The sequence below is a fragment of the Schistocerca nitens genome, chromosome 5 (assembly GCF_023898315.1).
Source record: "Schistocerca nitens isolate TAMUIC-IGC-003100 chromosome 5, iqSchNite1.1, whole genome shotgun sequence".
NCBI classification, from domain to species: Eukaryota; Metazoa; Arthropoda; class Insecta; order Orthoptera; family Acrididae; genus Schistocerca; species Schistocerca nitens.
In genome coordinates, this window is record NC_064618.1 from 24,615,263 (window position 1) to 24,637,124 (window position 21,862).

Sequence of the window (21,862 nt, forward strand, 5' to 3'; positions counted from 1 at the left end):
TGTGGAAGCGGTGTAGCCGATGTGCACATATGCCGCACCCATGCTGCAGTCCAATGCGCCCACGAGACAATGCCGTGACTGCGGCGCCACATGACGAGACGCCCTTGAAAGACACAACGTCCGCAACCACCACCAGCACCACCACCACCACCACCTTCGTCTTATCAGAGGCGTCGGTTCCGGACGCCGGACGCTTGGTGGAAGGTACTTACCCGAGTCTTTCGACGTGAGCGGACACACGGACGCGGAAACAACGGTAGCCGAAGCGTCATAAGAAACCCCGCCTCTCGACGGAAAACGACCAACAGGCCGGAGACAGGGAGCACGCTGCCGACGCCGTCTCCGACGCGTCGTTGCCTTCGGAATCTACCAGCACCGCCCCAAGGTACGCATCCGACACCACTGACAGGACGGTGGCCCCACCCAGCCCTGACGTTCCCATGACTGAAGCCCCTCAGGACAAAGACCAGTTGATGGAGCAAAATACTAACACGAATTCTTTACAGACGAATGGAAAAACTGGTAGAAGCCGACCTCGGGGAAGATCAGTTTGGATTCCGTAGAAATATTGGAACACGTGAGGCAATACTGACCTTACGACTTATCTTAGAAGAAAGATTAAGGAAAGGCAAACCTACGTTTATAGCATTTGTAGACTTAGAGAAACCTTTTGACAATGTTGACTGGAATATTCTCTTTCAAATTCTAAAGGTGGCAGGGGTAAAATACAGGGAGCGGAAGGCTATTTACAATTTGTACAGAAACCAGATGGCAGTTATAAGAGTTGAGGGGCATGAAAGGGAAGTAGTGGTTGGGAAGGGAGTGAGACAGGGTTGTAGCCTCTCCCCGATGCTATTCAATCTGTATATTGAGCAAGCAGTAAAGGAAACAAAAGAAAAATTCGGAGTAGGTATTAAAATCCATGGAGAAGAAATCAAAACTTTGAGGTTCGCCGATGACATTGTAATTCTATCACAGACAGCAAAGGACTTGGAAGAGCAGTTGAACGGAATGGACAGTGTCTTGAAAGGAGGATATAAGACGAACATCAACAAAAGCAAAACCAGGATAATGGAATGTAGTCGAATTAAGTCGGGTGATGCTGAGGGAATTAGATTAGGAAATGAGACACTTAAAGTAGTAAAGGAGTTTTGCTATTTGGGGAGCAAAATAACTGATGATGGTCGAAGTAGAGAAGATATAAAATGTAGACTGGCAATGGCAAGGAAAGCGTTTCTGAAGAAGAGAAATTTGTTAACATCGAGTATAGATTTAGTGTCAGGAAGTCGTTTCTGAAAGTATTTGTATGGAGTGTAGCCATGTATGGAACTGAAACATGGACGATAAATAGTTTGGAGAACAAGAGAATAGAAGCTTCCGAAATGTGGTGCTACAGAAGAATGCTGAAGATTAAATGGGTAGATCACATAACTAATCATGAAGTATTGAATAGAATTGGGGAGAAGAGGAGTTTGTGGCACAACTTGACTAGAAGAAGGGATCTGTTGGTAGGACATGTTCTGAGGCATCAAGGGATCACAAATTTAGCATTGGAGGGCAGCATGGAGGGTAAAAATCGTAGAGGGAGACCAAGAGATGAATACACTAAGCAGATTCAGAAGGATGTAGGTTGCAGTAGGTACTGGGAGATTAAGAAGCTTGCACAGGATAGGGTAGCATGGAGAGCTGCATCAAACCAGTCTCAGGACTGAAGACCACAACAACAACAACAACAACAACGCCCATGACGATGCGCCGTCAGTGACTCCCTCCCCGCTCGGTGACTGGGCTGCTGAAATGGAGGCAGAAGACGCACTAGACACTCCTTCGCCACACGGGACCGGCGCCCCACATGGGGAGAGCCTCACACACGCAGAAGGGGCGCTGTAAAGATACATGCCGCAAAGGAAGAGAAGCCAAATGGCCCCATTATCACCAAGAGGCTGACATTTGCATCTACTCACTCCGCACAGTTAACATTAACGGCATACGCTCAGTCATCAAAATGTGCATGTTTCATAATATGCTCTGGGCGGCGGATGTGGATATCGCCCTCCTTCAAGAAATCCATCCAGAGCTGCAATTGAATATTTATGGATACACAGTCTACAGCATTCCATCAAGCGACAGTGCCGGTAGAACCGCCATCCTTCATCATAACCAACATGGATTCCGCAAACAGAGATCATGTGAAACTCAGCTCGCCCTATTTGTCCAAGAAATTCACAGTGCCGTAGACACTGGCGAGCAGATTGATGCCGTATTCCTGGACTTCAGGAAGGCATTTGATACGGTTCCGCACTTACGTTTAGTGAAAAAATACGAGCTTACGGAATATCGGACCAGGTTTGTGATTGGATTCAGGATTTCCTAGAAGAAAGAACACAACATGTCATTCTTAACGGTTCAAAATCTGCAGATGTAGAGGTAATTTCGGGAGTACCGCAAGGAAGCGTGATAGGACCTTTATTGTTTACAATATACATAAATGACTTAGTTGACAACATCGGTAGCTCCGTGAGGCTATTTGCAGATGACACGGTTGTCTACAAGAAAGTAGCAACATCAGAAGACTCGTACGTACTCCAGGAAGACCTGCAGAGGATTAATGAATGGTGCGACAGCTGGCAGCTTTCCCTAAACGTAGATAAATGTAATATAATGCGCATACATAGGGGCAGAAATCCATTCCAGTACGATTATGCCATAGGTGGTAAATCATTGGAAGCGGTAACGACCGTAAAATACTTAGGAGTTACTATCCGGAGCGATCTGAAGTGGAATGATCACATAAAACAAATAGTGGGAAAAGCAGGCGCCAGGTTGAGATTCATAGGAAGAATTCTAAGAAAATGTGACTCATCGACGAAAGAAGTAGCTTACAAAACGCTTGTTCGTCCGATTCTTGAGTATTGCTCATCAGTATGGGACCCTTACCAGGTTGGATTAATAGAAGAGATAGACATGATCCAGCGAAAAGCAGCGCGATTCGTCATGGGGACATTTAGTCAGCGCGAGAGCGTTACGGAGATGCTGAACAAGCTCCAGTGGCGGACACTTCAAGAAAGGCGTTACGCAATACGGAGAGGTTTATTATCGAAATTACGAGAGAGCACATTCCGGGAAGAGATGGGCAACATATTACTACCGCCCACATATATCTCGCGTAATGATCACAACGAAAAGATCCGAGAAATTAGAGCAAATACGGAGACTTACAAGCAGTCGTTCTTCCCACGCACAATTCGTGAATGGAACAGGGAAGGGGGGATCAGATAGTGGTACAATAAGTACCCTCCGCCACACACCGTAAGGTGGCTCGCGGAGTATAGATGTAGATGTAGATGTAGATGTAGACAGCATTGAGGCATCGGACGTTACATATCTGCCATCTGCATGAGGTGTTGCCGCACGGTTGGAGCAGTCCGCATTGTAAATGTTCATGCGCCCTCCGGGTCATCTCATCGCAGAGAAAGGGTCACCTTTTATTCTGAAGAAATTACTCCACTCATGAATGGGAATATGGACCACTACATCATGGGCGGCGATATTAACAGCGTCTTGGATCCAGCAGACCAAACACTGCACTACTCTACATGCCCGGCGCTACGGACATTCGTGCGAGATCTGGCGCTACACGACACGTGGCGTCTCCAAGGGGACCGCCGTGGCTATACGTCTTTCATCGACCTCTCCGCCAGCCGCCTCGAGGACTCTGCTCCGTGACAAGCGGCACGGAACTGTGGCCGACAGTCTTCGCCGACCACTTGGCATCCATCTGCTCGGTCACACTCCCGACAGCTTACATATCGCAGCCATGGTCCGTGGACACTGAACGTTTTCTATCTGTACGAGGATGCATGTCGGTGGGAGATCGCTGCTACATGGGACCACTGCCTCTGGAGTTTGCATGCACATCCTTCCACCTTTAATTGGTGGCTCGAGTGCGCCAAGTCAGCCGTCTGACAGACTCATGGACATGGCCGTGACAGAGCGACGTCGGAATTTTATTACACTGCACTGACGGGACTCATGACCCAACCGCCATCGCGTGAACGGCAGACAGAGGTTAATCGTCTCAGAGCACACCTAATCTGTCTCACCATGGAACAGCTTGATGGAGTCCGAGTCCTGGCAAGGGTGCAGAATACCATCCCCACCAAAATGACATCCGTATGTCACGTTATCAGATAGAGACGCCTTATAACCTCAGTAGAGGCAGTAGAGGGTGGACGCGTCGACTCGCAGTGTGCCATCACTGCGGTATTCACCCAGCATTACAGGTCGTTTTACGCCGAGAACCCACAGACTGTTGGGAGTACGAAGACATCCTGTGCGGTCTGCCTGACCCCAGAGTAGTGGCCCAGAATGACGCCCTGCTGGCTCCCATAACTGCTGAACATTTAACAGCGGCCTTGGCAGGCGACGCTCCGAACAAGCCACCGGGTCCAGGCGGCTTACCGAACGAATTCTACTGCGCCTTCTGTCCCCTGATGGGCGTTCAGAGGATTCAAATGTTTCAAGACCTCCTCCGCAACTATTTTACCGTCCCCACAGATTTCCTCGAAGGCATTCTGATACCAGTTCTCAAACCGAGCTGTTTTCATCGTTATTACGACTATCGTCCTCTTACACTCCTGAACGCCCGTATCCTTCGCACACGACTTCAGACCACCATCGGACACATGATCAGACGTGTTTAGGCAGTGACAACAATATGTACAGGGCGCTTGGCGCCTACCGCGACGTTACGGCGCTCGCAGCTCACTGCCGCCTCCGAGGTGCTCTTGTCACCATCGATTTTGATCACGCCCTTGATCGTATCGACCACAGTTTCCTTCGTGCCGTGCTCGAACGCATGGGCCTCTCGCAGGCGTCAGCAAGGATGATCTCACTGCTCAATTCACGGGGCACGCTCTCGGATTATGATCAACGGCCACCACACTGAACACATCAATCTTGGACGGTCAGTGCGACAGGGATGTCCTTTATCAGGAGTCTTATTCGCGGCGGCCCACGAACCCGTATTGCACTGCCATCGCCAGCGACTGGAAGGCATCTGCATCCGAGACGTGACCTTCCGATGTGCTGCCTTCGCAGGCGACGTGGTGCTCTTCACGCGGTCAGCTGATGAAATCCAGGCGACGCTTCAGTGGTTGTGCTGCTACGGCGCAGTATCGGGCAGCGTCGTCAACATGCAGAGACGACATACATGGATGTCGGGAGAGGCCTTCTACACCCGACAGAGATACCCTTCCAAGAAGTTCTCTCACTGAACGCATTGGGGGTGCATTTCTCCAGTACAGTTCGCCAAACTGCGACAGCCGCGTATCACCGGCTACTACAAAGGGCACAGGCGCTGCTCTATGACAGCAGATTCCGCAATATTGATATTATTCTCCGAACGCGCTACGTCAGCACTTACCTAGCGTCCAAACTTAATTACTTTGCCCACATTCTTCCTCTGACAGTCTCCATGGCCCACAGTTTCCAGGCGGTGTACAGACAGTTTGTGATTGCAGGTCATATCTTCAAAGATCGTTACACTACTTTAACGAAGCCTCCACTGGCAAGGGGCCCGGGGTTGACTCATGTCCACAACCGCGTGCGGACATTGCACCTACGGACGATGCGGCTCGCGTGGACCGCGGCCAACTACAGCTTGACGGGGACGCTGCTACAGATTGTCGTGCCATGGGATCTTCATCCACCGGTCTCCGTGGGCCACATAGCCCCATCTCTTGCCCACATACGCGATTTCCTAGTCGAACTGAGCTACATGACCTATGATGTACTGATGACGAAGGCACCGAGCCCGAGAGATTACTACCACATCTACCAGGCACGACAACTCCGTAACAACCTCGAACAAAAACAACCAACCCTCCACTAGACCAGGGTGTGGCGAGCTGTCCGCACCCTATACCTGCCCACGTACGCTCGTTCCTTGTGGTATGTGGTGGTGAACGACAAATTAACCACATGCCAGCGCCTCCATTCCATACATCTCGCTGACAACACTTTGTGTCCGCACTGTGCAGTCGTCGACTTGGATGCGCATTGCCTGACAGGCAGCTGCTGGGATCTTGTACAATGTATGCTGGCGCTCCTGTTGCGACGATGGCCAGTCTACCACACCAGACGAACTCCTACGCCCAGATATCGCTTACTTTCCCACTACCAGAACGAAAGCCGTCAACTACCTGATGGACATAGTGCTGTATTATGTTTTGCAAACCGCGCCTGAAAACGCTCTGGCCTTGTGGGTCCACCTGACGCCGACTGATGAGGCGTTCCGCCACCATGCATTGTACCGCAACACGACTATCGAATTATTTAGGTGCATTATTCGAGGATCCTCCTATCCCTCTGGGCGTTCCGAGTACTACAAGACACACTTGAAAATGGTTCACGGCACACGATTAATCCTCGGAGAAAATGGTTTAGAGGGAGACCCTCTTACATTCCCTATGCGACGACGACTCGGAAGCTTCTGGTGGCCGTTGTAGGATACAGTTAAAAATAACAATAAGAAGAATAAAACAAAAAAAAATGGGTTCAAATGGCTCTGAGCACTATGGGACTTAACATCTGAGTGCATCAGTCCCCTAAACTTAGCACTATTTAAACCTAACTAATCTAAGGACATCACACACATCCATGCCCGAGGCAGGACTCGAACCTGCGGCCGTAGCGGTCGCGCGGTTCCAGACTCAAGCACCTAGAACCGCTCGGCCACAGTGGCCGGCAAGAATAAAACAAAAGACCAAAAATATATATACAGGGTGAGTCATAAATGAGGAAAAATATGTCGTGCAAATTGTCACACACTGAGCTATAAACAAATTCGTTATCCGCATGTTCCTGTGTCAATAAATGACAATGCAATTGAATGGTAAACATCTCGAAATATGAAGTGGAGCCAGCCGCGGTGGCCATGCGGATCTAGGCTCTTCAGCCTGGAATCGCGTGACTGCTACGGTCGCAGGTTCGAATCCTGCCTCGGGCATGGATGTGTGTGATGTCCTTAGGTTAGGTAGGTTTAAGTAGTTCTAAGTTCTAGGGTACTGATGACCTCAGATGCTGAGTCCCATAGTGCTCAGAGCCATTTATGAAGTGGAATTTTGGGTATTACTGTGCGTCGACATTGGCCAAGGGGACAGATCGACAACAGGGCACAACATGCGAGTGTTGCAGGTGGTCTAGCCGCTGACGAGAAGGCGAGGCATGAGGCGTCATGCGACGGTCTGCGTGACACCGCGAGCAATGACAGCGCCCACATCTCTCTCGCACCGGTTACGCTGGCCGGTATTATGTATAGTGTCTAGTCGGCACAGGGAAAGGAACGTGAGGAGGGGCTGCGCTACTGTACATGCATGTTTTATAATTTGGTTTTTGTGTCCCAGACTTAGTCTTAAGAAACGATACATAGATGCAGAATACAAAATACAACTACACAAGTATGTGGCAGTTAGTACAAATGAATACAGTATAGCTGTACAAATCGAAACTAACATAGAAACACATGACCAGAAGCTGCAGTGGCAGTACTGTTCGAAATGACAGCCACGATGTGTGTGGCAAGGTTGAACTCTTCGCAGGAAAGATTGCTGAACGCGATCCAACATGTCTGTATCTCTTTGCGTGATATCACAGGCATGTTGTATTCCGCGTTGAAGGGTGTTGACACCAACAACCTCTCCTTCATACCCCACAAAAAGAAATCCAGTGGATTCAGGTCTGGTGATGTTGCTGGCAACGCTATAGGGCCTCCACGACCGATCAATTTCGAAGGAAAGGAATCGTCCAGGTGGCGTCGCACTGTGCCGCTGAACTGAGCGGGGGCACCATCATGGATGTACCACAGATTCATACGAGAGGCCAGACTAACGTCTGCCAACAATTCCGGTAATGTAGCATCCTTGAAACGCAGATACCGCTCTCCTGTAAGCCTTTGTGGTATCACATGTGGCCCTATGAGATGGTGATCAATAATACCAGATTGACACCGCACCGTTGTTCGTACCCTCGTATTACTGTGCTGTGGGGGTTTTCTTCCGCCCACTCGTGCCAATTATGCGAATTCACTATACCCTCCTTCGTGAAATAGGCTTCGTCGGTGAACAGTATCGTTCGTGAAAAATGCTGGTCGTGGGTCTGACGCCGCAGGATAAAGTTGCAGAAGTCCAGTCTCCTATGGTAGTCTTCCGGAAATAATGCCTGCACCTTCTGCATGCGAAACGGATGGTAATGTTTTCTATGGAGTATTCGCATAACAGTAGATTGTGACATTCCGACCGCAGTGGTGAGGGACCTGGTGCTTATTGTTCAGTCCTCTGCAACAGTTTGTAACACTTTTTCTTCGTCATCCGCACTGTACATGGGACTGTACACTCCGTTACCGCCGGCAACGTGTGATTCACAAGTTCTGATACAATGTCACGTACATTATGATGGGATTTGTTCTTTCTCGTATCTTTCAAATGCTGGCAGATACACATCAGCTCATTGGTGTGTCGTGTGTTGTATCGATGGGTGAATGACATGTCGTGGTCGTGAGACACGTCGGTATCTCGTTCAATGGTTAACAGGTGTTTTCGTTTTACGTACACAGTACTCAGAGGAGAACGAAAGAACGAAATTAACAACGGTGCGTCACGTGTTACGCATAGCAGCATGCGCTCCTCGACATATTTTCCCTCATTTATGACTCACCCTATATGAAGTCCATTTTTTATTTTTGTTCATTCTGAGATACAGAGTCCTAAAGTTAAAAGAGCGCTGAAAAATTTGCAGTTGAGATACCAGAAATATTCAAGTACATATACTTACAATATAATTCTTACATATTTAATTTAGAAACCACAATTTCATCTTTCACTCTATTATATATACTGCAAGATACAGGGGTTGGATAAAAATATGGAAAGACTGCGAGAAATACATGCTCGAACATAAATGCAGGTTCTGGCAAAGTGTGCAGGCTGTGCTGTTCTGTTCGACCATGAGCGGCATGTGTGCAATGTTCTCAACACGTTGTAGCCATCACAGCAGCGTTCCGTGTAGTTGAGAGTGCATTAAGTTGTTGGTAAGTGAATTCGAACGTGGGCAAATTGTTGATAGTACGGTAGATGCGTCCGCAACCAAGGTAGCTGAAGTGATTGGCGTTTCAGGATTCACTGTGTCGAATCTTTATGCCACATACAGGGAAGGAAAAACGTCATCCGTTAAGTCGCAACGCGGACAAAACGCGTGTAGAGTGGTCGTGACAGATGGTCATCGAGAAGGACTGAGACGAAGAGCAAGACGACGACACCTGCAAAAGTCACTGCAGAACTGAGTGTCCCACTCGCGAAACTTGTCAGCACCCAAACAGCACAAAGGGAGCTCTATAAGCAGGAAACTGCGCGGGTTTTTGCTCACACAGCTCGAAGGGCCTGACTTTGGTTTTGTGATCACAAAGGTGCATTGCCGCATTTCCCCCGGCTACCAACGTCACCATATTTAAATATTATTGAGACTTTGCGGTCTGCTTCGGAGAGAAGGGTGCGTGATCGCTCTCCACCTCCATCATCGTTTGTTTCGCACGAAGAAGGATGTAAGATTCCCTTGAAATCCATATGGGGCATACAGTTATCCATTCTGAAACGTCTTCAAGCTGTTTTGAATGCCAACCGCTTTCCCACACCGTGTTAGGCAAGATGGTGGGTCGCGCGTTCGGTGTTTCCATGTATTTGTCCGCCTCCTGTGTGTGCATATAGTAGAAGTAGCTTGCGGCTGCAAAGCTCCGTCAGTAATCCGTCTCTTAGAATTCTGTACATGTACCTTGGCTGTAATCTCAGTCAAATACAAGAAATTGAAGAAATTGTGTATCTGGTTCGCGCAGCTCCCCCCCCCCCCCCCCCCCCCACACCCCCCACACCCCACCACCCTCGTCGGAAGTTAGGAAGTTCCAGTCATCCCTTGGGCATGTGAGTCTGTGTTGTCCTTAGCGTAAGCTGATTTAAGAGGGGTAGGACGTCAAACGGGCCAACTTGAAATAGGAGAGACACTACAGGACATTTTAATTTCCACTGTCTATACTTTTGCAAATAAATTGATAAAACTCTGTCAGCATGACCAGGAAGGATTCAGCATTCACACTCATAGCAGTGAAACTTAAAAAAACACAACAAAATATTTTTTTACATGTGAAATTTCATCATTTTTTCACTTACTATTGGCTGCATTTGTTGCATAGGTGAAGTTTTCTTCATAAGTAAGAGATATTCTTCAATGAAGTTTGTACAGCATACAAACCATACTTTCAGGTTTATGAACCTCTATAATCTATTTAATCTACGAAAAAATGAATGACCTGTTAGATTTTAAACTTTATGTTTAGAAAAAACTCAAATTTTACAGTTAATTATGTCAATTTTTACCACAGTTTTTAATAGATTTGGAAAATTGTATTCTTACAGCTGTAACTATGATTTGTATGCTGTGCAAAATTCATCGAAGAATCTCTCTTACATATGAAAGAAAGAGTACCTATAGCAACAAATTCAGCCAAAAGTAAACGAAAAATGATGAAATTTCACACATAAAAAAGTTTATTTTGGTACGTTTATGAACTTCCACTGCTATGAGTGTGAATCCTGAATACTTTCCTGGTTACGCTGACAAAATTTTATGAATTTATTTGTAAAAGTATAGACAGTGGAAATTAAAATGTCCTGTGGTGCCTCTCGTGCTCCAAGTCCTACCCTCCTGAAGTTAGATTGGGTAGTGTGTAAGCCTAGGGGCCCATGACGTCAGCAGTTGGGTCCCATAGGAGCTTACTACCACCACGATCACGATACTTGAGATACTTCAGTATATCTTGCAACTCTTGATAAATAAGTCCTCGTAAATGTTCGACTATGTACACGATATTCAAAAATTATTACGTTCATAAACTTGTATGCCAACCATACCGTATGACCCACTTCACAAACTGTCCTCTTCAGATGCGACCACGTTTCTAACTCGAAAACGCGTACTGTCCTTTTGCACAACGACAGCACCAAGGCTGTTGCTGCCTGAGCGGTAACCTGTAGAGAACTGCAAGCAAATACGAACCGTGGATTTAATTTCAAAGAATATTCTTAAGAATTTAATCTATTTACTAGCGATTCATCAAGAACATTAACGCATTTAACCACACTACATGAGCGTGGAAGTAGTTGCCAGGGAGTAACTGATGAAATCATAAACAAATCGCAATTTATTCACTTTAATGGTGACTAAAGCATTTTCTAAAAGAAACAGATTTAAAATTATAAGCAGAAAGCACCCTCTAAATATCAAGTTACAATTTTTTCAGAGGCAGAAAGAAACAAGTTTTTGAGTGTATGAGCTTTCGGGCTGAGAACCTTGCCGCTCCCTTTTGACACGGCCGTAGTCATGACCGCCCACAACAGTCTCTGAAAGACTACACTGGTGCAAATCTGCAACACACCAGATTACCATAAAGTAAAAGTTTTAACAATTCACACAAGTCCACAAACTATGCCACCGTAGGAGGGATGGAAATGGTACGAAACACTAAAATTAAAAAATTAACCTTGCCACCGAAGGTGCAACTTGATTTTAACTTCCAAGAAAAGTCTTACGGTGGAAGGGTGGCAACTTTATATACTAAAATGACCATTTAAATAAAAGACTATGAAATGCAATCTTATATAAAATTATACAAGGTTGGCCAAACAAGTTACCATGCTCTACAGTGCACAGATACCGCCTCTCAAGATGATAGGTAAGATCAAAAGGTATTTCAGGTTTTAGGCTGTTACACTTCAAGCAATAAATCCGTTAAAACACCAAATCCGACAAACATGACAGAGGCAGCTCCGAACGACAGACAGACACTAACTGCCTGACAAATACGGACGAGAGACAGACGAGCAAGCTGGGGACGAGAGACTGACCAAGAAAACAAGTAAAATTTGACAAGAGTAAATCACACAACATATCACCAATCACTTAACTTCTAGTAACTGCGATTTCTGGAGAAGACCTGGCGCAGAACCCCCAAATCGCTCTCCCAAACCGTCCGCTGCCAGCCACTTCAACGGACGCAGGAAGGCGCGCCGATCTCTCGTCTTTCCTGGACCGCACCAAGCAACCAACTGCCCACTGCTCCGTCCGCGACTGCTGCTCCGTTGCGACTGCACTGCTGGTGCGTCTCCCACTCACTTCCAGACACACGACGGCGGAAATTCTGGCTCGTACCCAACCATGCAGAGGAAACACGCCCACTGGCAAAACGACATCCCTGCACCAGGAAAGGAACAAGCTGAGCTCCACAAGATGGTAACTGAAGGGGCCCGGAAGCGCTCAGAGAACCAGTTAGACCACGGCCTGGCTGCTCGCACCGGCCAGACTGATGTCGTGGGTTGACTCCTGTTGCTCTCGTGTCGAACGCGAAGCCACTACCCCTCGCTATACGGCGCGGCCCACTGGACTCATGTGGCGACCTCACATGCGCCGGCGCTCAAAACGAACAAGTCATCTTGTGTCATAGTGCGCGACTGACCAACCAATCGATCCAACCACCAATGACCATTGCCTGAGCAAACTCGAGCAGACAGGCTGCCTAACGCGCAGACTCAGATGCAAGAACTAAGCCCCGACCGGGTGACCACTCGCTGAGTTCTCTTACTGGAGGAGTGAAAAGACTCTCATTTTGGAGGCTGTAAAGTTTGATCCAAAGGACAGACATACTAACACTCCGACCGACAGACAGACACTAGCTGCCTCACAACTGCAGACGAGAGACAGACTAGCAATCTGGGGACGAGAGACTGACCCAGACTCACTCCGGACTGACCCCAGACTCTGACCCTAACTGACCGACTGGCGAGCTCATAGCGCCCCTTAAATGCAAGTGAACAGGCAACCTTTCCCCTTTCCCACCAGAGGGAGACACCAAAGCTGCGACTGCCACAGCAGCGCCACCGCCAAACGGAGGGCGACTGCTTCAGACTACGCGCTGCAGTGCACTCTTCAAAACAGCAATTTTTACCACGGCTCAAAATATATAAAGATCCCAGTGATGTGCTTAGCCTTAGAACAGTGGACAGCAGGAGCCCCCTACCTCGCAGCCGCCCCTCGCTCTGTGTCGCGCCTGTGCCGTGGGATTGCGTGTGGTGGAGCTGAGTTGTGCTGAGGGTGGGGCGGCTCGGCAGGTGCGGCGGTCGCGCAGCCTGGCGGCGCTGCGGCTGGAGGGGGCGGCGCGGCTGGGGGAGGTGGTGCCGGCGCTGCTGGGGCTGGCGGACAGCGCCTCGCTGCAGCTGCTCGACCTGGGCTCGCAGCGCCTCTGCCTGGGCGACGGCGGCGCGCAGCTCGTGTGTCAGGCGCTCGCCCGCAACTCCACGCTGCGCCTGCTCAGCCTCGACGGCTGGACCTTCCGCACCGAGGTACGTACCGGCTCCTCCCTCAGCTGCTCGCGCCTCTTTCTGCCTGCCATGGTCTCCGCGTGGCAGCCGTGACGGCAGCCGTGGTCCCACGTGTTTTTACTCGACGCTGCTAACAAAATGTTTGTTGTGGCAAGTAAATGCACTCCAGTTGTTCGACTTCCTACAGTTTGCTTACGAGGCGACACGTTTCGTCACAATTTTTCGATTCAGCAGTTGCACAGGAGTAGTTACCGGTGAGTCTAGCGGATTGCACGGCCGTGGTCCGAAAAACTTTCCGGTTCCTGTCGTTTCGTCCAAAACAGCTCTAGACATTGAGTCTCACCGACTGATGAGTCGGACGTCTGGGAGCGACGCACACTGCATAAAATGGGCATCTGCCCGACAGATACGTAATGCATTAAGGCCCAGGCGAGTTCAATCTATGGAGTACGAAGATACTCACCACTTTGGCCTTTTGCCGTATTCTGATGCCATGTCGTCAAGAATGGGACGAGTCCTCGGAAGATGTGACATTAAGTGTGTCTTTCGACCATCTGCAATACTGAGAAACCTGTTCGGTTCGGTTAAGGACGATCTCGTCCTGAGGAAATGTGGTGTGTACAAGATTCCTTGTCAGAGTGGGGCGGCATATATAGGCCAGACATTTCGCACAGTACAAGAACGCTGCGATGAACATCAGCATCATACACGCCTTCGTCAACCCGAAAAGTCGGCAACTGCGGAACACTCTGTCTGAATACAGAGCATCCCATCATTTTTGAAAATACGCAAGTTTTATCCCCTACATCATCTTTCCTGGACTGCGTCATTAAAGAAGTAATACATACCCCTACAGCCGATAATCTCATCACGAGGTATGCGGGATCTCAACTGAGCACAGCCTGCAACCCTGCATTGGCTGCTATTAAATCACGACGCAAAAACCAAGATTTTTAGATAACAGGCCCCTCATAACATTAGTGTAGTACGGTTTTTTTTAACGAGTCTGGCCGCACTGTTAGTAAACACAGCGTACAGCTGTAATATTACTGGGCTTTCCATCGTATGAAAGCTGTGAGTACCCTTGAAAAGGCATTCATCTAACTGTTTATTAAATGATCAACTTATGAGATGAGACCCATTCTTTGAAAGACATTTGTTTTACATAATTTACGTAACTGTAAAGGTGCGCATCTAGCGCGGACGCTAATACATCGATTGCACAGTCAAAGAAACATTTTAACAGAAGCTGCACTGAACATTCCACTTCGATCTAAATAAGAAATATGACTGTAAAAACCTTTGTAGACCTTTAGATTTTATCGTACTTCTTCTTGTAATGTGAAAGCGTAAAGAAGGTCGTCTTTAAGCCATAAAAGCAACCATGCAGACAACAGTTATTAATTAATAAAATTCAAGTAATTTATGTTCGATACTGTAAATCGGCAAGTTATTGTTATGAAGGTGTGGAACGGTGCAAGAATTGTCTTTAACGAAGGAGAAAAGTAATGACTGTAATTTGTGACAAAAAACGTGAACCAAGAAGCTAGCACAGGACAGGCTGAAATCTGGATCGCACCATACAGTCAGGGCAGCAGCCTTTTCAGTAGTTACAGGGGCAACAGTCTGGATGATTGACTGATCTGGCCTTGTAACAATAACCAAAACGGCCTTGCTGTGCTGGTACTGCAAACGACTGAAAGCAAGGGGAAACTACGGCCGTAATTTTTCCCGAGGGTATGCAGCTTTACTGTGTGGTTAAATGATGATGGCATCCTCTTGGGTAAAACATTCCAGAGGTAAAATAGTCCCCCATTCGGATCTCCGGGCGGGGACTACTCAGAACGACGTTGTTATCAGGAGAAAGAAAACTGGCGTTCTACGGATCGGAGTGTGGAATGTCAGACCCCTAAATCGGCCAGGTATGTTAGAGAATTTAAAAAGGGAAATGGATAGGTTAAAGTTAGATATAGTGGGAATTAGTGGAGTTCGGTGGCAGGAGGAACAAGACTTCTGGTCAGGTGACTACAGGGTTATAAACACAAAATCAAATAGGGGAAATGCTGGAGTAGGTTCAATAATGAATAGGAAAATAGGAATGCGGGTAAGCTACTACAAACAGCATAGTGAACGCATTATTGTGGCCAAGATAGATACGAAGCCCACGCCCACCACAGTACTACAAGTTTATATGCCTACTAGCTGTGCAGATGACGAAGAAATTGATGAAATGTATGAAGAAATAAAAGAAATTATTCAGACAGTGAAGAGAGATGAAAATTTAATAGTCATGGGTGACTGGAGTTTGTCAGTAGGAAAAGGGAGAGAAGGAAACGTAGTAGGTGAATATGGATTGGGGGTAAGAATCGAAAGAGGAAGCCGCCTTGTAGAATTTTGCACAGAGCACAACTTAATCATAGCTAAAACTTGGTTCAAGAATCATAAAAGAAGACTGTATATATGGAAGAAGCCTGGAGGTGCTGACAGGTTTCAGGTAGAGTATATAATGGTAAGACTGAGATTAAGGAACTAGGTTTTAAATTGTAAGACGTTTCCAGGGGCAGATGTGGACTCTGACCACAATCTATTGGTTATAAACTGTAGATTAAAACTGAAGAAACTGCAAAAATGTGGGAATTTAAGGAGATGGGACCTGGATAAACTGAAAGAACCAGAGGTTGTACAGAGTTTCAGGGAGAGCATAAGGGAACAATTGACAAGAATGGGGGAAAGAAATACCGTAGAAGAAGAATGGGTAGCTTTGAGGGATGAAGTAGTGAAGGTAGCAGAGGATCAAGTAGGTAAAAAGATGAGGGCTTGTAAAAATCCTTGGGTAACTGAAGAAATATTGAATTTAATTGATGAAAGGAGAAAATATAAAAATGCAGTAAATGAAGCAGGCAAAAAGGAATACAAACATCTCAAAAATGAGATCGACAGGAAGTGCAAAATGGCTAAGCAGGGATGGCTAGAGGGCAAATGTAAGGATGTAGGGGTAAGATAGATACTCCCTACAGGAAAATTAAAAAGAGCTTTGGAGAAAAGAGAACCACTTGTATGAATATCAAGAGCTCAGATGGAAACCCAGTTCTAAGCAAAGAAGGGAAAGCAGAAAGGTGGAAGGAGTATATAGAGGGTCTATACAAGGGCGATGTACTTGAGGAGGCGAAATTCCCTCAGACTTCAAGAAGAATATAATAATTCCAATCCCAAAGAAAGCAGGTGTTGACAGATTTGAAAATTACCAAACAATCAGTTTAATAAGTCATGGCTGCAAAATACTAATGCGAATTCTTTATAGACGATTGGAAAAACTAGTAGAAGCCGACCTCGGGGAAGATCAGTTTGGATTCCGTAGAAATATCGGAACACGTGAGGCAATACTGACCGTACGACTAATCTTAGAAGCTAGATTAAGGAAAGGCACACCTACATTTCTAGCTTTTGTAGACTTAGAGAAAGCTTTTGATAATGTTGACTGGAATACTCTCTTTCAAATTCTGAAGGTAGCAGGGGTAAAATACACGGAGCGAAAAGCTATTTACAATTTGTACAGAAACCAGATGGCAGAAACCAGTCGAGGGATACGAAAGGGAAGCAGTGGTTGGGAAGGGAGTGAGAAGAGTTGTAGCCTCTCCCCGATGTTATTCAGTCTCTATATTGAGCAAGCACTGAAGGAAACAAAAGAAAAATTCGGAGTAGTTATTAAAATCCATGAAGAAGAAATGAAAACGTTGAGGTTCGCCGATGACATTGTAATTCTGTCAGAGACAGCAAAGGACTTGGAAGAACAGTTGAACGGAATGGATAGTGTCTTGAAAGGAGGATATAAGATGAACGTCAACAAAAGCAAAACAAGGATAATGGTGTGTAGTCGAATTAAGTCGGGTGATGCTGAAGGAGTTAGATTAGGAAATGACACACTTAAAGTAGTAAAGGAGTTTTGCTATTTGGGGAGCAAAATATCTGATGATGGTCGAAGTAGAGAGGATATAAAATGTAGACTGACAATGGCAAGGAAAGCGTTTCTGAAGAAGAGAAATTTGTTAACATCGAGTATAGATTTAAGTGTCAGGAAGTCGTTTCTGAAAGTATTTGTATGGACGATAAATAGTTTGGACAAGAAGAGAATAGAAGCTTTCGAAATGTGGTACTACAGAAGAATGCTGAAGATTAGATGGGTAGATCACATAACTAATGAGGAGGTATTGAATAGAACTGGGGAGAAGAGGAGTTTGTGGCACAACTTGACAAGAAGAAGGGACCGGTTGGTAGGACATGTTCTGAGGCATCAAGGGATCATCAATTTAGTATTGCAGGGCAGCGTGGAGGGTAAAAATCGTAGAGGGAGACCAAGAGATGAATACACTAAATAGATTCGGAAGGATGTAGGTTGCAGTAGGTACTGGGAGATGAAGAAGTTTGCACAGGATAGAGTAGCATGGAGAGCTGCATCAAACGAGTCTCAGAACTGAAGACCACAACAACAACAACAACATACAGTCAGAAAATTACCTGTGTCACTTATACTGTTAATAAGCCCTGATTGCTTGTGAGAATTATTTGAATATATTTGGTGTTTACTAGATTTCTTATTGTATTCTTTTCCTTTATTTTTTTACCTCCATGTCATATTATTTTTATAAATGTCAAACAGCCTCTACTACAGCAGAGAATACTGCGGCTTCCAGGTCGTAGACAGAAGGCCGCTCCTTGTTTTCTATACAACTCATAGCCGCCCCATTTATTAATGCTTTCATTTACAAATGCAATTTTTTTATTGTTTATTGTTAAAAGACCCTTAGGTAATTATAAAATTCATACTGCTTACGTAAAGGAATCGGGGTTGTTCTTTTCCAAATAATGGAAGCCTCTGTGTAATCAAAAACTAGCCTTCATCTGACAACGATCAGGAGCCGACCAGAAGACTGACGTCTTCTACCTCTTTCGTGTTTCCTGTGGCAAAGCTGTGCCAAACTGGGAAGTCAACATTCTAGAATGACACACAATACATATATAATTTTCAGATTAAAATTGAAAAAAATTTAAATAAATCTAATTTATTTTTTCTTTTATCATACTAGACAGCGCACGCTCAGGAGAGCCGGTCTTCGATTTTCGGCAGAGGGCGTTTTAGTATGGCACCATCTATCTGCAAATCATTGCACATGCCTGATTTCCGAGCCTGCACATTCTTTGCGCTCGTGAGGAAACGGGGTGTCAGCGTGCGGATACCGCAACCGTACCTAGCCACCAGCAATTTTGAACCACCTGAAGATGGCGGACAGTTTATCCGAGGGAATATTGTGGAATTTGCACAACGTGATCTGGTGGCAAATCCGTGAAGACTATTTACAACATATCCGCCGGGAAAGCTTGAAGAATCACAGAAATAAAACTTAACTATTGATTGACGTCCATCAAGGATGAAGTCTTGGCTCAAATGGCTCTGAGCACTATGGGACATAACTGCTGTGGTCATCTGTCCCCTAGAACCTAGAACTACTTAAACCTAACTAACCTACGGACATCACACACATCCATGCCCGAGGCAGGTTTCGAACCTGCGACCGTAGCGGTCGCGCGGTTCCAGACTGTAGCGCCTAGAACCGCACGGCCACTCAGGCCGGCGATGGAATCTTGTCTATCGATTCTGCAGAAATACTGTCCCATATATTACCAAGTTTCATAGCTCTTCTGTTAAAACCTATTTACTTCTATGCCTGAATAGCCAGTTTTCTTTAAAGCTTGCTTCAGACATATTAATTCAGCATACGGGTGCTCTGGTGTGCAAAGTTGTAAGGTGGCTATTTCATACGTCCTGCTTAACCCGCAGGGCAGGACAGGTAATTTAAATTGTGGAAAGGGGCCAAAATAAGCGGCTACCAGTTACACTCGTACATACAACTTTATTTAGTTGATCAAACATTACAAGAACCCAGAAATTTTTTTTAAGAAAAAACAACTCTCATCTTTGAAACTTGATCACCAGCTAAATGTGCCGTACAATCTGATGCCTTAAGGGCAAGACCACTTTAATTTAAAAACGGCTGAAGGCCAATAACCTAAAACGCAAGCATAATCAGAAATTTAAAAACAAGCCTTATCTTACAACAGTTCTTTATTTAGGCTGAAGGCCCAACGAATCTGAGATTTTCAGAGCAAACAACTTGAGTTCAAAATCGCCTGGAAGCTCAACACTTACAGCTAAACAACATTAATTAAAAAAACAAAGTCCTTACGTAAAATAGTTCTTAATTAGGCAAAACTCAATCAAAACAGAAATTTAAAAGGCAAAGCCTTTTCTTAAGGCAGTTCTTAGTTAGGCTAAAGGCCCAAAGAATCAGACACTTTAAGAGCAAACAAGTTAAATTCAAAATGTCGTGGTTGGGTAGCTCAGTTGGTAGAGCACTTGCCCGCGAAAGGCAAAGGTCCCGAGTCCGAGTCTCGGTCCGGCACACAGTTTTAATCTGCCAGGAAGTTTCAAGTTAAATTCAAAATCGGCTGAAGGCCTAACACTAAAAATTCCATAACATTTATTTTTTTAAATACCAAAGGTCTCACGTGAAACAGTTCTTTAAATTAGGATGAAGGTCTTAACAATAAAACAACTCAAACTCAAAATCGGGTGAAGGCCCAACACTTAAAATTCAACAACATTAAAATTTTTAAAATGTGAAAGGCCTTACGTAAATCAGTTCTTTAAATTAGGCTGAAGGCCTAAAGAATCTTACGCCTTATGGGCAAAATACCCTTAATTAAAAAAAAAACGGCTAGAAGGCATACAAGTACAAACAACAAAAACAAATAAAAAAGGGCAGTACATGCTAGGGCGCTCGGATGTTCTAGGGTCGGCCTGGAATTCCAACAGTAACGCTCACTTAGGTGAGACAGGCAGTCGGGCCAACCATTCTCAATTCGACGGCAACTCAACCGACAGGCAGTCAACAGACCAATAATCAAGATCAGTTCCGCTCCACACTTGCACAAAAACTCAAACGATGCTAGCAGCAGAGACAGTGGAAGAACAACAAGAACGGATCACAGACAGCCCATAAGCAGTGGACGACCTAAATACACGCCGTGTAATCGGACGACCGACCAAACGGCCAAGCAAGGTCGTTTCCACTCGAACGTGTGTATCGGCAATCGTCGGACGAGTGACGGCTATCTTGCCCTTCCTCGCTACTGCACGCCAGCCGACCAATACAGGGCCAGTACGCCGACAACGTTTAAATTAACTTGTCAGTCAAAATCACATAAACTACACACAGTTTCACGAACACTTGCACGACGAACTAGACGATGCTAACGGCAGTACTGTGCAATAACAAGGACGAATCACGAGTTGGCACACACAGCCAACCCATAAGCGATCGCGGTCCGAATACACGTCGTCCGACAAGACGACCGACCGACGATCAACCAAAGTCGTCCCCACTCGAATCACGTGTGTCGCAATCGTCTGCGAGTGATGGCTATCTGCGCCTCCCAGCCGCTGCATGCCCCACTGGTGCTACGACGCGGCTGCGCCAACCGACCAACTGCTACACATCAGCGCGGAGACAGCGCTAAAATAATGCTAAAAGCAGTGACTGTGCAATCACAAGGACGAACCACGAGTTGAGACACAAACCGCCAACCCATAAGTGATCAGCGAGCAAATACACGTCCGGTAAGACGAGCAACCGACGATCAAACAAGACCGTCCCCACGCAAGCCGTGTGTGCCGGCAACGGTCGAGCGAGTCATGGCCATCCGAACCTCACTGCCGCTTCTACCCGACCGAACTTCTTCCGCGTCCCAACAAGGTCAGAACTCCACTGCTGGCGAATTCCAACTGGTTGGACGACACACGACGGCCAGGAAGTAATAGCAGTCCAGCAAAGATAATACGTCCGAGCTTCTATCGATAAGCGCTGCTGCTGCCGCTCACGGGCAGGCAAAGCAGGAACTCGGTGACACAGTAATAGAAACTAACATGACGATGTGGCGGCACGGTAAAAACACAGGATGTTAAATAAGAGATGGCAGGAACACGAGCCACGCACGGCTCAGCTATTTTTTATGTTGTTATTGGATGTATTAATATTTGTAAAGAAAAACTGATATTTGAACAATTGCGGACAGATACAGTCATTAGGCAACAGTACCTCTGTCTGTGGAGTCGTAGAATCTTGCACTGTCAGTAGTACATAGCAGTAGTATGCAGCAAGGGGGTGGGGGATTTTGTTGAGTTTACAGTCTAATGCATGGCCTCACTTTTGAAACTATGTGAGATGCAGATTTATTACAAGGAGGAATGATGACTCAGAACAATGGTTGGATAGCGTACAGGCATAAAAAAGATTTCGAAATGAAGTAAATGGTATTATTTGATGAAGTAAAAAGTTTATTTTTATTTTTGTGGACTTGTATTCTTGGTCCACTTCACCCTCCTT

General features: G+C 46.1%; 1 protein-coding gene across 1 annotated transcript in view; it reads left to right on the forward strand.

The window, feature by feature from the left end:
* The window catches only part of LOC126259520 (uncharacterized), a 171,208-nt gene that overhangs the window by 107,504 nt on the left and 41,842 nt on the right, over nucleotides 1-21,862 (forward strand). Inside the window, exon 9 of the mRNA XM_049956379.1 lies at nucleotides 13,212-13,442. Coding sequence (XP_049812336.1) covers nucleotides 13,212-13,442 — 231 coding nt within the window. The remainder of the gene's footprint in view (nucleotides 1-13,211; nucleotides 13,443-21,862) is intronic.